This window comes from Orbicella franksi, chromosome 3 (genome assembly GCF_964199315.1).
Source record: "Orbicella franksi chromosome 3, jaOrbFran1.1, whole genome shotgun sequence".
Classification (NCBI taxonomy): Eukaryota; Metazoa; Cnidaria; class Anthozoa; order Scleractinia; family Merulinidae; genus Orbicella; species Orbicella franksi.
This window is the reverse complement of record NC_138147.1, coordinates 27,252,976-27,268,946: the sequence shown is the minus strand read 5'-3', so window position 1 is coordinate 27,268,946 and position 15,971 is coordinate 27,252,976. Positions and strand designations below refer to the sequence as shown.

The 15,971-nt window shown below is 39.9% G+C and overlaps 1 protein-coding gene and 1 pseudogene across 3 annotated transcripts in view; one reads left to right on the top strand and one right to left on the bottom strand.

The window, feature by feature from the left end:
- Positions 1-9,454: 9,454 nt before the first annotated feature.
- Positions 9,455-10,622, top strand: LOC145482472 (uncharacterized; annotated as a pseudogene).
- An 823-nt stretch (positions 10,623-11,445) lies between these two features.
- Positions 11,446-15,971, bottom strand: part of LOC145481748 (uncharacterized) — a 35,566-nt gene continuing 31,040 nt past the window's right edge. For all 3 annotated transcript variants that reach the window (XM_081460273.1, XM_081460272.1, XM_081460274.1), the window contains one exon: positions 11,446-14,215. In XM_081460273.1, coding sequence (XP_081316399.1) covers positions 14,022-14,215 — 194 coding nt within the window. In that variant the 3' untranslated portion in view covers positions 11,446-14,021. The remainder of the gene's footprint in view (positions 14,216-15,971) is intronic.

Sequence of the window (15,971 nt, the reverse complement as noted above, 5' to 3'; positions counted from 1 at the left end):
ATTACAAAGGTGTCATCAAAAAATTGCCCTATATATACTAAGACTTTTGGCGGGAAAATTGGAAAAAATTTGCACAGCGTTTCCCCTGACAACTTTTTTGACAAAAATTTTAAGGGGGTGCCCCCTTCAATTTTTCCCGCCAAAAGTTTAACATATACCATCTTACACACAAACTAAAGAAACATTTTGATTCCAAACATGCAATTTGAATTTAAAAGTTTGTTTGTGTCCAAGATGGTACATTTCATGATGATATCTTGTCAAATAGTCAGCCATAAAATGGCAAGCGGCTAGAAACCTATTTGCAAAGCTGAGAACTGCAAGTTAAAATTTCTGCAACTGCAACGTTTCTACGCAACACTGAGAGGGAGAAAATATTTCTAAATCGAAACATTTAAGAACGTTTATATAGCTGGGTAACTTGAGTCCCAACTATATGAACTCTCTTAACTATAACGATTCCAAAATGTCGCCGCCTTCTCAATGTTGTCCAGAAACATTGCAGTTGTAGATATGTTAACTTGCTCGTCTCATTTCTGTAAATAGCTTTCTAGGTGCCCATCATTTACGGCATAAGCATTTAATGTGTTATCATCATGCAATATATTTCAAGAAGATAGCAAAGGCAAGCCATGAACCCTATTACTCAAACGAAACTAAAAAAAAACAGCGAAAACTTCAATCTAGTCCTACTGTTTGGTAAATTTTAGAACTTCCGTCACTTTTAGCCGAGATGAAAAAGCTAAATCAAACAAATTATAGGCCAATTTAAAGAAAAACTGTTCATGGCTTACTTCGTTATCCTCTAGAAATTACTTCCAGCAAGGTGTTGAAGATTAATGTCTGGTTATCAAGCTTCAAAATACATCACTATAATCCCGCTATGGCTTCTGTTAAATACTTTACGTAAATTTGCGAACGAAAGCAATAACATGCCAGAAGAATCAGACAATTGAAACCTAAGCTTTGAAAGCAATAGAGCTAATAGCAAATGTTTGGAAACTTTTTGTCTCTAGGAAACTATGGCGATTAAATTTTGGAAGAATCAGACAATTAAAACTACATTTTTGGCAAACCTGCATAAATGAATAACAATGTTTGAAAAAAATCATAGTTTGTCCATTACAAACGAATTTAAGAAGAATTAGACAATTGGAGCTACGTTCGTCATAATAGATTTAATAGTGAATACAAACGATAGCGATAAAATGTTCGAAGAATTAAACAATTGGAGAAATCATAGATTTAATAGTGAATACTCTTACTAAAAATTTCCGTCAGTTGCGGAAGAAAGCAATAACAATTTAGCATAATCAAACAATTAACAATTGCAGCTACATTTTTGAAAAGTAGCAGATCTATATAGTCGCGACTATTTTCATTAAAAGTGTTCGGCAGTCCAAATAATATAGCTCTAGAATATTAGACATTTGAAGCTACATTTCTGAAAAGCAATAGATCCAATAGCACAAACGACGGCCAAAAAGTTTGGAAAATCAGACCATTGGGCTTAAATTTTTGAAAAGCAGTTAGAGGCAAAGTTGCTTGATACCAGACAGAATTCATTACGTCCTCGCTGGAAGTTAAACAGGAGGATATATTTGGTTTCTGGTTGTTAAACCTTTAGTCCCCCTCCGAAGAAATATAAACCGACCGTTTTCCGTACGGAAATGTACAAAACAATATCTGCCGATCAATCTAGTATTTTCAGGATACGAAGATCAATCCAGAAACCCAATATCCTCTTCTAGAATTATTTACCAAGGTGGCTCTGCATGTGCTTTTTACTGAAGTGCGTAAATAAAAAACAAAAACAAAAAAACATACACGAGCGAAACAGGAAAGGAAGCAATCTATATGTTGTGATCATGTCAACAAATATTCAGGAATTTAACTTGAATGGAGTACTTTGGGAACAAATTCAAATTTACTGACGAATTGTTTTAAACGATTCCTCGTTGAAATAATTTTAAAGTGTTTCAAAATTTGAATTGACTTAGAAGAAACGATAGCAATTGTTTGACAGTTGAACTGAGCACTTTTAATTAACTTCAAGCTGCAGCCTTGTCAGAGGAGTTCAGAGCTCATTAATAAATTTCGAGCAGGATCACAAATAAATTACAGTATGTTTCTTTTGCAGCTGCTCGGTGGCCTTTGTGAGATTTAAAAAATGTTCTCGTTTGTTTGACTGAAAATCGAAGAATCGATCAAGAGACTTTTTAATTTCGGAAAATGCTGAGATTTGAGAAGCAGAAATAAATTTCAATGCCATAAAGCGTTTGATAGGTAGACCGAGTACGATCATCTTCCAGACTGAAACGATTTTCCACGACCAGTCATTTAAAATTGTTTCTTAGCAACGGCATTGTCCTCCAACAGACAATCCACATAATAAACTGAAACTACGGCTTGGTAAATTACAACTTCAGTGCTAAATGCGATTTTAGAGAACACAGCAAACTAAAATGTTCAACGTCGAATTGTTTGCCCAATCTTTGTTCTTACGGAATTTGTTATGATTGACATGATCACAGTAACCAATAGTTACGGAAGGCCAGTTGCTACCACAAATTGATTTCAACATGCAGTGCCACCTTAAAATACTTTACAAATGTCATCGCTCAGTAACACGTTTTTAAACTTGGGAGAGTAGAGCAATTGCACAACAGTTTGGAATTTTGAGAAAAAAAAATATACTCGACTTTGAGAAGATACATGTAGTAAATTAAAGCATGCAAATGTCGACCTTTAAAATTTGATTTAATCAAGTTGATGATCGCTCGATCAAAGAAATAAAACTCCCCACAATTTGAAAACATGTTCTAAATGATAACTCGAAAGCGGTTGAAACCCTTCTGGCAAAAATGGCAGAAATTGCTAACATTTCGCGCCCGAATGCGGCTTTAATAAAGTTCTCACTCACTCACTCACTCGATTGCAAATATTACAGTCGAGAAAAAAATTAAAACTTTTAACATCCAAACTGATATTAGACAATCAAATCTTGAATTCGAATAGATATTCTCTAGTTGCAAAACTGCCATTTCTTATCGGAAAGATTTCAATGTAGCCAAATTCTCAAATGATATTCTTAACTTTGTCTTCATCCTCCTCGCTTGAATCCATTTTATCTTCTTGTGTTTTCCTGACTTTTCCGTCTTCAGGCGTTTACTCCCTGAAAATAGAAAAGATAAAAATCGCGTAAGGAACAAACTTAAGTGTGGAAACAAACGAGTAAACGAGGAATAAAAAATTCACAATGAATTATTAAACACGAGTGATTGTTGACAGCCACAATACAAAATTTGACAAAGAAACGCAATTTCTTGAAGAACGCCAAACTCTCTTCGAAATAGCCCGCTATGAACTTAAGCGTCTCGTATGGTTCCTGAACTAGACCAGCTTCTTCATCAAGTTTTACTCCTTTACTGAAAGAATGGGGTTGTTCTAAGTTCAACACGAAACGTAAACCGAGCCTGTCAAGCGCGCGTGGTAGGACTTGGCGCCGGTATTTTTTTTTATAGATATATTGCTTACGAAGTTAGAATGCAAAGAAATTGATACTAACCATTGACATTGCTCTTCATTTCTTCTTCAAAGTAAGAATTTGCTTCTCATCTAGAGAGGAACTGAACACATCTTACTCCGACGGCAAACATATCAAAATGACAAACGAGCACCTCAAATCAGTCATCATGAATATGGAAAATACGATTAGACCAATCAGCTAACAAGTATGTCACAAATTTCAACGAGAACACCCTTTGCACGCTTTGCTCTGAGAACGTTTTGAATTTTATTTGTTTATATGGGGTCCACGTGAACCCGTACGAGCCAGATATACACAAAGGCCCTTTTTCAAATATTAATCACTTTTTGTACAGTTTTTAAGCCCTTGTCAAACGGCGCATGATAGTCTTCTCTCTTTCTCCTTCATTTTAAAAATGAATTCGGAAGCGTTTATTCGATTAACCAGGCGTATACGGTCGTCTCGATAAACTGCTAATCGATATCAATCGATAATTTGTGTACCCAAGTAATGTTATAAAAAACATAGATGCTTTTCTAGGAGAAAAAGAGCATTTATTTAGTTGTCAATCTTAATTTAAGGGAATCTCTTAGTGTTATGCATGCGCAATGCAATTCCCTGAACAACTGGATCAACTGGGCTTCGGGGGACTATAAAGCCCTCGCGAAACGGACTCGCAAGTCAATTACAAGAAGCCGCAGGTTGAACTTGCGTAGAGACTTGCGTTGGGTGACCTTAGTTAATAAGAGGGAGATGGTTATGAAGCTCAGCAAACATGAAGAGGCAAACAAAGATGTCAAGATTTATGTTGGAAGGTCCATGACCGTGCACAGTCATTTGTTTTGCGCTCTTACAACGTGCATGAGTTACGTAACCAAAACGGACTCCAAAATTCACAAGACAAGATCTCAAGATCTCAATTAGCTTGCGAGCAGGCGTCTTACTGGAGAAAGAAAGTAAGAAAGGAAAATGGGAAGACTTTCTTCTTCCCCTTTCATCTCCTTTTCCTTTTCATTTCTTCATTTTCTTTTTTCATTTATTTTCCTTTCTTCTCCTTCATTCTACGCGAAGAGCCTACTCCCCGGCTAGATGTCAATATAAATTCTCATTACTTTCTGCCAAATATTTCTTTCAAGCAAGTTCTGTGAATTTTCTGCCAAATCAAACGTTGAAATGACTGTTAATCCTTGCGATCTGATTGGCTCTCATGTGCGATTTATTCACGAATCGCTCCATTTAACTTGTGCTCTAAATCGCATCTTTTCCTCAGCCAGTGAGAATGTTTCACTTGATTAAAATAACCAGTCAAATAGCAGGGAGGCCAGTGCAATTTATTCACTAATCGTACCATTAGTTTTTGTTCTAGATCGTATCTTTCAGTCTGTTTTGCATACAAAGTGAGATGTAAAAGCGTTTCCGGTTCCGTTTTTTTTCTTTTTTTTTAACAAACCAGCTACTGGATCAATAAAATACTACATCGTGTATTTAAGCGATTAAATTGTGCTATTTCAGAGTGGCTACGTTTAAGTGGCAATTGAATTCCGTGTCGTGCAATTCTGATCTGAAAATCACACACGATTTCCAGGACCAGATGTCCTTTACCATAATAAAATTCCAGGAGCCCGTTTCTCAAAAGCCCTGGAAACGTTTCGGGCCTGCAAAGCCATTTTTAATTAATTTGTATCTAATAACAGAGAGGTGTATACGCCTGAAACTGTTTGTTTGAAGGGAACCTCTGTTCATATTCAGTTGTGTGTATAACTGCGATGATCAATCAGATCTTCATATCTTTCTCCGCAGTTCAAATATATATGATCTTTCATATATTTTTATCTTATTAGATGTTTTGGTCTGTAGTATCGCTGTATATTTTTACGAGTTGTGCCGTATTTTGACGAGCCCGTAGGGCGAGTCAAAATACAAACAACGAGTAAAAATGTAAAGCGATACTAAACACCAAAACATCTAATAGGAGATTTATTATCTAACTGCTGTAGTCAATAAATTTATCAGTGAAAGAGGGAGAGTGTGACAGTTTCGCATGCGTGCGCCCACCTGTCAGGCAAACAGGTTTTCTACTGTACAAATAACTGTACAATATCACTGTATATATATTTGCACTCGTTTCGCGCGATATTTGGATGGTATTCGCTACAGTTAGATTATAAAGGGCACTTATTCCGGACAGGGCGCTTATTTCTTTTTTAGAGAAATAACCGGATGTTCAAAACAAAACTTGAAGAAGAGATCATTCGTTTGAAGGAATTATGAGGAAGAGGAACCTCCGTTGATACGTACTCAGACGGCGCTGTAATATTATAATATTAGAATAGGGGCGCGTTTTAGAATGGGGGCGCTTATTGGAATGGGGGCGCTGATTAATAAAAACACATTCCAAGGGGGGCGCTTATTCGAAAGGTGGCGCTTATTGGAAGGAGGGTACTAAATCGAAGTAAGGAAGCAGTATAGCATAATTAAGTGCGTTGTAAATAAAATCTAGTATGTTTGTAACTTATATGTTTATGAAATTTCTCTGTAATAAATAAAGAGCATTGTAAGCAGGCCCACGGTAATTTAATTAGCGTAATTGTAATTTAAAATATGTATTGTAAGTAGTGCATGTATAAGTAGTGTAAGTATAAGTAGTGTAAGTGGCAAGTTTATTGTAAGTGTAAATGTAAGCATAATATTAGTACTGCAAGGAGTGTAAGTGTTCGAGTTGTAAATAAATTGCATAAATAGAAAAATAAAAAAGTAGACATTCAGCTTTTTCACTCACTGAAGTTGCAGCCTCTGAAGTGCGTGCTATCCTGAAGAAATTTGTCTCGAAAGAAGCGACTTCGGAGGCCGCCATTTTGAGACTGTACTTGGCAGCCAGGCCGTGTTTACGTGACGTCATTCTGTCCGACTCGAAATAGGCGGGAACGAGAAAAACCTGCAACTGACTGCATCCTTCACAAGGTCGGCAAAATTTATTAATTTTTCAAGCGATTATCCACTTCACTATCTTCACAGCTATCATTTTCGGAGTTGGAGCAAAAGGCTTGTCAGAAGCTATTTGGACAAAATCTCTTGGCGTCACGAAAACGTGGCCCGACTGCTAAGTACTGTTTAACAGACCTGCTAACTCTCCCGGTTTTCCCGGGAGCAGTCCAAGTTTTTCATCAAATCTCCCGGTCTCCCAGTTAGAGCACCAGATCTCCCGGGAACTACCTACCGTGGCTCTTTTTAATTTTTTTTTTCATTAATTTCGTTATTTTCAAGATTTCAAAAAGGAAAATAAAACAAGAAGTGAATTTGTTGCTCTTATTTGAGCTGCTCTCAATCGGAAAAAGTAAAACAGAACAATCAAATTGATATATATTTAACGAGTAACCTAACTGGTCAGAAATCAACCAATCAAATTACACAATACATGGTACAAAATTGGCAAGATTTCTAGCCGTCTCCAGGTTTTTGTACTCTGGGGGTTGGCAGGTATGGTTTAAAATGGCGGCAACAATGTGGAATTTTGGGCTTCTTCGGAGACGACTTTCAAAAGGAAAACCTGCCCTTTAGAGGCTGAAACTTTGGTGAGTGGCTAAACTTACTGCAATGTTTTATTAGTGTTGAAAAAAAAAAAACAGAAACGTTTTTGCGGGAGTGACCTCCTCTCCTTTAACGATCAGCTGCTTTTTTTAATTTGCTCAAGGGCAACAACGTTAAACTTCTTAGTTACGCCGAATGACAGCGTTGCACTCGCAAAATTGCCTTGATATCTAAACAATCGTTAAAGATTTATGATTAGCTGGCGCAGCCGAGGGGTTTAAACTCGCAGGGGCGTCTGAAAGGAAAATGCTACTTCCTTGTTCAGGGCTGTTTCCCAGTGGAAATGCTGTGACGATAGGAGAGTATTTGCTGCTACCTCCAAGCTCCCTTTTCATCCTGCCGACCCCCAATTACGTATTAGGATATTTTCATCTAGCCCCCACATTTCTCATCAACTGCATGAAGTTAATGAAATTAACAGGATTAACAGGTAATTAATAAGTGTGTGCTGTTGCAACATGAAAGCTAGTCTACCTGAAATAAGCCTGAAAAAGACTTCAGTAATTAAGCAACTAAGACATTTGAAGCAATATAAGCATTTGGAAATCTTGGTCGTACTTTAAGGTATCATGGTAGATGGATTGACAGTGTTCGGAAATCGCGCTCTTACGCTGGCGCTTTGAGAGAAAACCCCATCAACTTGGACATTTTCTGAAAGCTAAATAGTTATAGAATACAACTATATCTCTGAAATATTCTAAAAAGTTTTTGTTGCAGTGATATTAAAAGAAATAACCAGAAACACTGCTTCGCGTAAACTGGTTTGCTTCCGCGCGTGAATTATCGGAGCGGCGCGATTAACATCGGAAATGTTTTCTCACACATCACCCTCAAAAAAGGTGTCGGCGATTTTCCAGATGTGGTTTGGTTTTTTTCCTACATCCTCTTAAAGTGTGATATTTTCAATGCAGACGTTTCCTTCCACTAAAGAGGCCATAACTTTGAAACGGAAGCGAAATTAAACAAAGCCCGACACCCTTTTTGAAGGAGGTATCCTGGAACATAGTTGCCGATTTTCAGCCAATTCCGTCGGAAGACGCGCGTAAACGAACTAAAAATGTTCATCCAGCCATCCTTATTTGCAGTTTTATTTTATCGAGAAAAAGACGAAAAACCTTTTATGAGATTGGTATGACTAGGTGTTCAAAATCCCCTCCGCAGTCCGCACTGACAGATGTCCGCATGGGGCAGTTAACCACAACAATTGGGCTATGACAACTTGAAATAAACAGACGTCTACAATTCTGGCGCGCAAACCCGTCGCAGCGAAATCGTCCGAGAAGCGACAAATTACCAAGAGCTTTATACAGGTTTGTATTGCAACTGCCGTGATTTCTATTACTTAGAAGATTTTGTCGGCGGCATTGGTATTATGTTGCTCGAGTTTAGGCTTCTTCGTTCTCCAGACATTTTTTGAAACCATGCCTCGTGAAGCCAAAAGAGGAAACTTCGAGGTCTACATCGTCTACATCTACATCTGCGCTTGACTCTGTCGTTGTGGAAGTTTCGGAATCGCGTCCGTTTTCCAGCAATTTCGTACAACTAGCACTTGTTGTATTTTGTCCTTCAGCTTCATTGGCGGGACTAGTGTCCTCGTCAGTTCGACCCGCGGTCGCTCAGAGCCAAGGATAATGTTCCACGCTGAACCTATGGGTTCCACCAGATTTTCACCTCTTCGGCTTCTTCGAAGACGAAAATGGGCAAGAAGTTCTCTTGCGTTTTCGTCCTGACATGAAGAAAATTTGACAAGAACGAAAGCTAACTTGCGATGAAACAACCAGATCGCAATTCACCGCAATTCTCATTACTTGTGACAACTGGCGGTGAATTTTAATTAGAGGTGTCAACGCGCCGTAAGAGGTTAATGAGATTCAAAAATAGTTTTTCTCTTTATCTCAAAAACTTAAAAAAGCTTTTTTCTCCATTCTTTTTGCAAAACATTTATCTCAGTCTTTTCAATTTGAACAGCAGAAAAAAAAAAGATTTTCCGCATTTTTCGTAAAATTCCACCTACCATGATATCTTAATGTGTACTGGACATAAGTAGACATTCAATCAGGAGCCATAATCGGGGACGGAGACCGTAAGTCTTGGGATCCGTGCGCACCTATGATATGGGACAATTTTGCTATTTTTAGAACAAATTGCGCCATCCTGACGTCATATATCCGCGCGGATCCACGCACATGTCGGGGGCTCTCGCGTGGATGTTGTCACGTTGCCTGATCAAATGGTGAGAGAGGCGAGATTCTCTTGCAGAGTTTTCACAGCGATGGCAGGGAATAAGGCAGGGAATAAGAACCAGGGCTCTTATATGTAGCTTTATGCTCTAAGCTAATGGAAATGGTGAGTTTTTCAGGGTCCAAAACAAGACTAATTTTCGCACTGTGAATGAATAATATCGGAGCGAGCAGACACAGTCAGGAGATCTGTCAACACCATCCTTCAACACGCACAACCACCCACGCCCAACACCACGAAGGAACAGCAGGAGACTCTTAAAAGCCTAAAAGAGGAGAACTCCATCATGGTCCTTCCTGCTGATAAAGGTCGCGCTAGCGTAATCCTGGACGCTGACACATACCACGCAAAAATGTCAGCGCTAATTGATTCCGGACCGTACCAGCTGCTCAACAAAGATCCGACAGACCGCTTGACCCGGAAGCTATCTGAGAAGCTGCTAACCCTGAAACGGAATGGACATCTATCAGAGGCGGTTTATGATAAGATCAGACCCCGACACAAAAAATCACCTATGATCTATGGTTTGCCGCGAAGATCCACAAGGCCGACACACCGCTTAGGCCAATTGTGTCGTGTGTCAACACCTTTGCATACGACCTGTCTGCTTTCTTGGCTTAAGTATTATCTCCTCTTGCAGGTAACTCGAACTTCAAATTGAAAAACTCAACTGACTTCGCCTCCACCATCGCCAGTGAAGAGATCCAGGACCACGAGATTATGGTGTTTTTCGCCTGGCTGACCGCACGACACTTACACCAGTTCAAATCGCGGACCTCTTGGATTTCGTATTAAGATCTACGTACTTCCAGTACAACGGATCGATTTACGAACAACGAGACGGCGCAGCCATGGGGAGCCCTGTATCCGCGGTTATCGCTAATCTCTACATAGAGATATTTGAAGAGGGGGACATGCGGATTTGCGGTGTTGCGGTGTTGATGTTTTTTTTTTTAATGTGGTGATGCGGTGAATAAAATCTCAACTTGCGGTGTTGCGGTGATCTCAAACCTTACGGTGTGCGATATTTGTGTTTTTCACGCTGCCGTGTTCGGTGAAATGAAATTGTTTGCGGTGCTGGGGTGTTTTGATTTACCTTTCTCAAACCTAAATTTGACCTAACTTCGTTAATCTATGCTAATTTATGACAAACACGTACCATTGAGGTTAATAATTTGTAACAAAATACAGACCATCACTTTCTGGTCAAACTTCAAAATGCTTCGGCTGCCAATCCGAAGCTGTTTTCATTTATACGTAACTTAACAAGTAACTCGACCTCTGCCACCCAGAGCTCAGTGTTCGGTAGACACGTGGAGGAGCGAGGACAGAAACAATCCCGGAAATTCTGGAAACGCCAAAGCCGAACATAATGTATTATTGACTGCGCAGCTTTTTCCTACGAAAAAAGGAAAAGGCGGCGCAAACTAGCGGCCACCAAATATATTCAGATGTCGTGTCGGCAGGGAAGAAAGAAGGCTTTCTAAGGTAAGGAAGCTTTGTAACTTACACAGGGTTACTAATTTTTTTTCCTTTTGTTATTCGGCTTCGTCTAGAGGTCATTCTGATACCGGTCTATACCCGCTCCAAGGTCTGGCGACTTTCTTGACCTTCTATTTTTTTCAAACGATTATCGATATCGAACGCAAAGGCAGCTAGCTCCGGAAAGCAATACTTTCAGTCCAGATAGGGCTTTAGTCAGTGGGTTTATACACCAAGAAAAGTGAGCGAAGTAGAAGAAGAGAGGGATCTGGGGTAAAGGCCATCTCTTGAGGCTCCTCTCTATTTTATTCGTCCGCTTCCTAGCTACGCACAAGGTTTCTTCACAAGAGTGAGAAAACGGATTTACAGGCATCAGCAGTATCGACATATGCTCAATGAAAAGCGTTGTGATGTGCTTATTTTGTGCTTAAAATTGTTGAGGTATAAAAATATTATTTTAAGAGTAGACTCGAATCATGGCGCTAAAAATACGTGTTGTGGTGACGGTGTTTCGTTGACTTTTCTTGCGGTGATGCGGTGTTCGTTAATTATTTTTTGCGGTGTTGCGGTGTTCAGACCCCCCCCCCCCTCCCCCCCATGTCCCCCTCTTTCGAGAACAAGCAATAGAGTCTGCACCTTGCAAGCCTAAGATCTGGAAACGCTACGTAGATGATACTTTCACCATCCTGGATCGGGATAGAGTTGACGTCTTCCTGCAACACTTAAACAGTCAACAACCATCAATCCGTTTCACCATGGACATCGAGAATAACAGCAAGATCGCCTTTCTCGACTCGTCAGTTTATAGAGAATCTGATGGCCGCCTTACCACCAGTGTCTACAGGAAACCAACACATACTGATCAGTACCTAGCGTAGTTGTTTACAGTAGTAAAAATAAACTGTTGTTGTTGTATGATTCACACCACCCTCAGTCAGTAAATCGCGGTATTGTGAAGTGTCCGTATGACCGGGCTAAACGTCTCGTGACCAAACCATCAGTAATCGCTGGAGAAAAGAAACATCTGTCATCTGTACTTGTTTATAACGGATATCCCTCCTCTTTTGTACAGAAGATCACAAAGGCATGAACAACCACAAGAAGAGAGCCCCTCGCGGAATTTAAATCCACCGCCGTTTTACCTTATATCCAAGGAGTTTCGGAGTCTCTCCGCCGCTGCCTAGAACAAGGCATTCGCACCGTCTACAAGTCCAACACGACACTTCGGTCACACTTAGTGCGACCACAGGACACCATCAACCCGGCTAAACAAGATGGCGTTGTCTACAGGATTCCCTGTGAGTGCGGCGAAGTCTACATCGGGGAAACAGGGAGATCTATGCAGGAGAGGATCAAAGAACACGACACGGATATAAGACTCGCCCGTACCCAGACCTCCGGCGTTTCTGAACACACCCAAGAGACCGGCCACTATCCTATCTGGAATGAGGTCAAGTTTATTGATCGAGATCCTCACTGGTACACACGTAGGGTCAAGGAAGCTATTCACATAAGACTTCACCCTAATAACATCAACAGGGATAGTGGAATTGAAATTCCTGAAGCATGGATGCCCACGATCAAAAAACACAACAACAGGAGAATGGTACAAGAGCGGACCACTGAGGGAACAGCTACTCGCCGGAATAATAGAACAATAGGAGGATCGAAATGCACCAACCACAGCCGACCTTTGTGATATAAATGATAAAGTGCACTCAGTCGACCTTATCGCCCGAAGAAGACTAGCAGTGAGCAGTCGAAACGTCGCGATCTACATTTCAAGTGACTACATAGTGAGACAAACGATAATATACTTTATTATTACATCTACCACGAGGAATAACAACCTTTTCCTCGACATTGAGTTTTGATAACTCAATCAACAAAATCGAAATCGTTATTCGAGTTGACTTAAGTAAGCGTCATCGCGACTTTGTTGATTATTTCTGCTGTATTCACATATTTTCAGCTAAGCTTTTAATATGTTTTCAAACATTTATCAACCTTAAACATAATTAAAAACTAGAGATATTATATGAGTTCGATGTAAGTTTTCACACGAAAGTGCGAAAGTCCAATCTGTCAGGTTTTACTGGCTGTACAAAACATGCATCGGCGGGCGCTCTTATTCATCGACAACAGACAATTTATTGGATTTTTACACAAACAAAACTGAGCAGCATCTACAGACATAAACTTTATTGTCACTTATTGCGCCTTTGTATAACATCGAGCGTTGCTAACAATTCAGGCGAAACTCAAACTTGCAATTATTATTATTTTTTTTACCTTTCGGTCGAGATAGACTCTGGCGAAATGCTCGCAAGCGTGTGGCTAGAGGAGGGAAACTTTGAAGTCCTGAAACGCTGCTATTTCCAAATATATCCAACTAGTTTTTTTGCTGTGTTATGGAGAAGCTGTAAATCTTCAAACATGTGAAACTTAGAGTGGAGTAATGTGTAACTCTTGTAAAAGAAGCAGCGGTGATATAAAGCGGGACAAAACTAAATACGACACTGTCTTACTTCACTCAAACTTGAGCAGCTTACGACGAAAATACTGACATAAAATTTCCAAAAGACATGAACGTATTGAGTTGTGGGCCAAAAGCATCAAACATTTCGGGAATTTCGGCAGCCATTTCCCCGCACTACATCCGCAAAAAAATCCTCGCAGCACGAACGCGCGTGTACCGCACACGATGGCGCAATTTGTTCTAAAAGCAGAAAAATTGTACCATATCATAGGGACAGCCCCAATACTAGAAATGGCGCGCGCTTACGGTCTCCATCCCCGATCATGGCTCCTGATTCAATACAACAAATCCAAACCCTTCGTGAATACATAACGGCGCAGGTCGTATTATGAGCAAAGCCTCGTGGGAAAAGGGTACTTTATAGCCGAGAAAAGAGCTCAAAAGCGGCTGAGAATAATGTCCCTAGTTTTGGCGGCCATATTGCCATTTCTGATGACGCCATCACAGATTTAGTTCTCAGGTTGTTGCTCGGACTGGTAACGCGCCTTTTAACCTGCTCAGTACCGGTCCTGCTTCTTTTCCTAAGTGCAGTCCACGGATTCAAAGGTGACAATTAATACTAAAACTGATCCCTTGGACAAGATACAATTATCATGATTACAAACAACTCAGTAAAACCGACACCATTGAATCTTGGTCTTTTCATAGTCGATCGGCCAATCCAGGTAGCCCACACTCATTTAACAGCTCATAAAGATTTCCCACAGTCATGTCGCTCCGTTCTCCAACACAATGCAAGAGAAAATCAGCTGGGTTGAAACAACGTTTGTCAAGGAGACGAATCCGTTCTGAATTGAGGCCCAGTCTCTCAGCAAGCAGCTTCCATTCTTCCCCACCTACAAAAAAACAATGTATTTCGTCAAACAGAACACTGATGTTTAAGAAAGAGATTATTTGCTTTGCTGCGACATAATTCCTTTATTGTTAGCTCTGAAATACCAAATGATAAGATTAGTAAAACTTAATTTCTTAGTGGATATGAATTAGGTTGCATGCCTGTGGCGGACCTAACAGAGCGGCCTGGGACCCAGATTTCTTTTTGTTGAACGAACATAGTGTGTTCACGTGACGTCATCAAATTCTCAAATCCAAAACAAAAGAGCCATTAAACGTTTTATCGTCATCAGGCATAAGGGGTACTAAATTTATATCTGTTTACAACTTTCCAGCTCAATAGCGTCCTTCGTTTGGTAACCAACGCATTTTGAATTTCGGAGTTATGGCGGTGCGCGACACTTATCTCGTGATTTTTAGCCATTTTAGGAGTTAAAGTATTAGGAAAAGTGCTTGTGCAAATGTTTTTTCGGTTCGGTTCAGATAATCAGTCGACTAGATAGCCAAAGTAAGTTCTAGATGTTTACACTGTTTTCCGGCCGCAATATTGGAGGACTAAGGAGGTCCACCAACATGGCGGCTCCATACTAAGCTCTATAATTTTGAGCGGAACATTTCGACGAATATCTCAACTTTGGGACAACGCACACACCTTAAACTTGGAGAACTGTCTTCTTTATTTATCGTCTATAATATCACAACTTTTTTACTTTATCCACTGAATGGTTTTTGATTTTGATTTTTTATTGCGTGACAATGAACACACTCTATAGAAAGATGACAGGGATGTATCAGCACCTTTTGCACCCCGTAACGTTTTGAATGAGTTATGTTGTACCTTACTCTCCCTATGCATTTGCATATATAGATCCTCCAAAGAACTCTAATTAACAATCAGATTATGAGCGCGAGATCATCCATTCAGCGCATCAGTTTTTCAACAACTTCGAGTTTTTCAAACCGCGAATGCCTTTCCTTTAGTCTTCTCAGGAATTTAATTATCCGTTTGCTTTCGTCCCCGAAACTTTGGAAAAACGAGAAATCGTCGCCATTTCAAAGACGACCTACAGCCACTGCACACTTACGGCTAGCAGTGTACGATAGCTCGGCCAATCAGATTACAGCATTTTCGGTAGTGTACGAGTATAATTCTACTCTCTGTTTTAGTAGCATTCTACTTGAACACTTATGCAAATGCTGTAATCTGATTGGCTGAGCTATCGTATATTCCAGCCATTAGTGTCGGTTTAATGGCTGGAGGTGGTCTATAAAATGACGTAAAATTCTTTAATTTGGCGATATTTCAGTTGAAGATAAGAAACATCATTGGATAATTTAATTCCAGAGAATAGTTTAAGTACGAATGTTCTCATTTAAAAAAGAGAACATTCATCTTTACACGACTTAAAAACTGCGCGGAAAAACTGCCCGCATTTCTCATCTGGACAATGGCTCGTGGTAAATAACCCCGGTTGCTGAGGCGTAATGATTGTGACAAAACCGAGAGTCTTCAAGATTTAGGTTTTTGTTGCAGAGTAGTTTTAACTCGCAGCTATGCTTTCTTTTCGACATATTTGCTTGGTTTCAAATGATGATACATCAGCACTCATTATTACCCAGGCAGTGAGGCCTGGGTTTAAATTTCGACTCGGTTTTTTTTTTTTTTCGATTTCCGCGTTCAGTCATAAATCGCCGTCTGGTCTCTAAAGCGCATGCGTCACCCCTGCTTGCGTACAGCACATGGAATTTTCAGAAGCT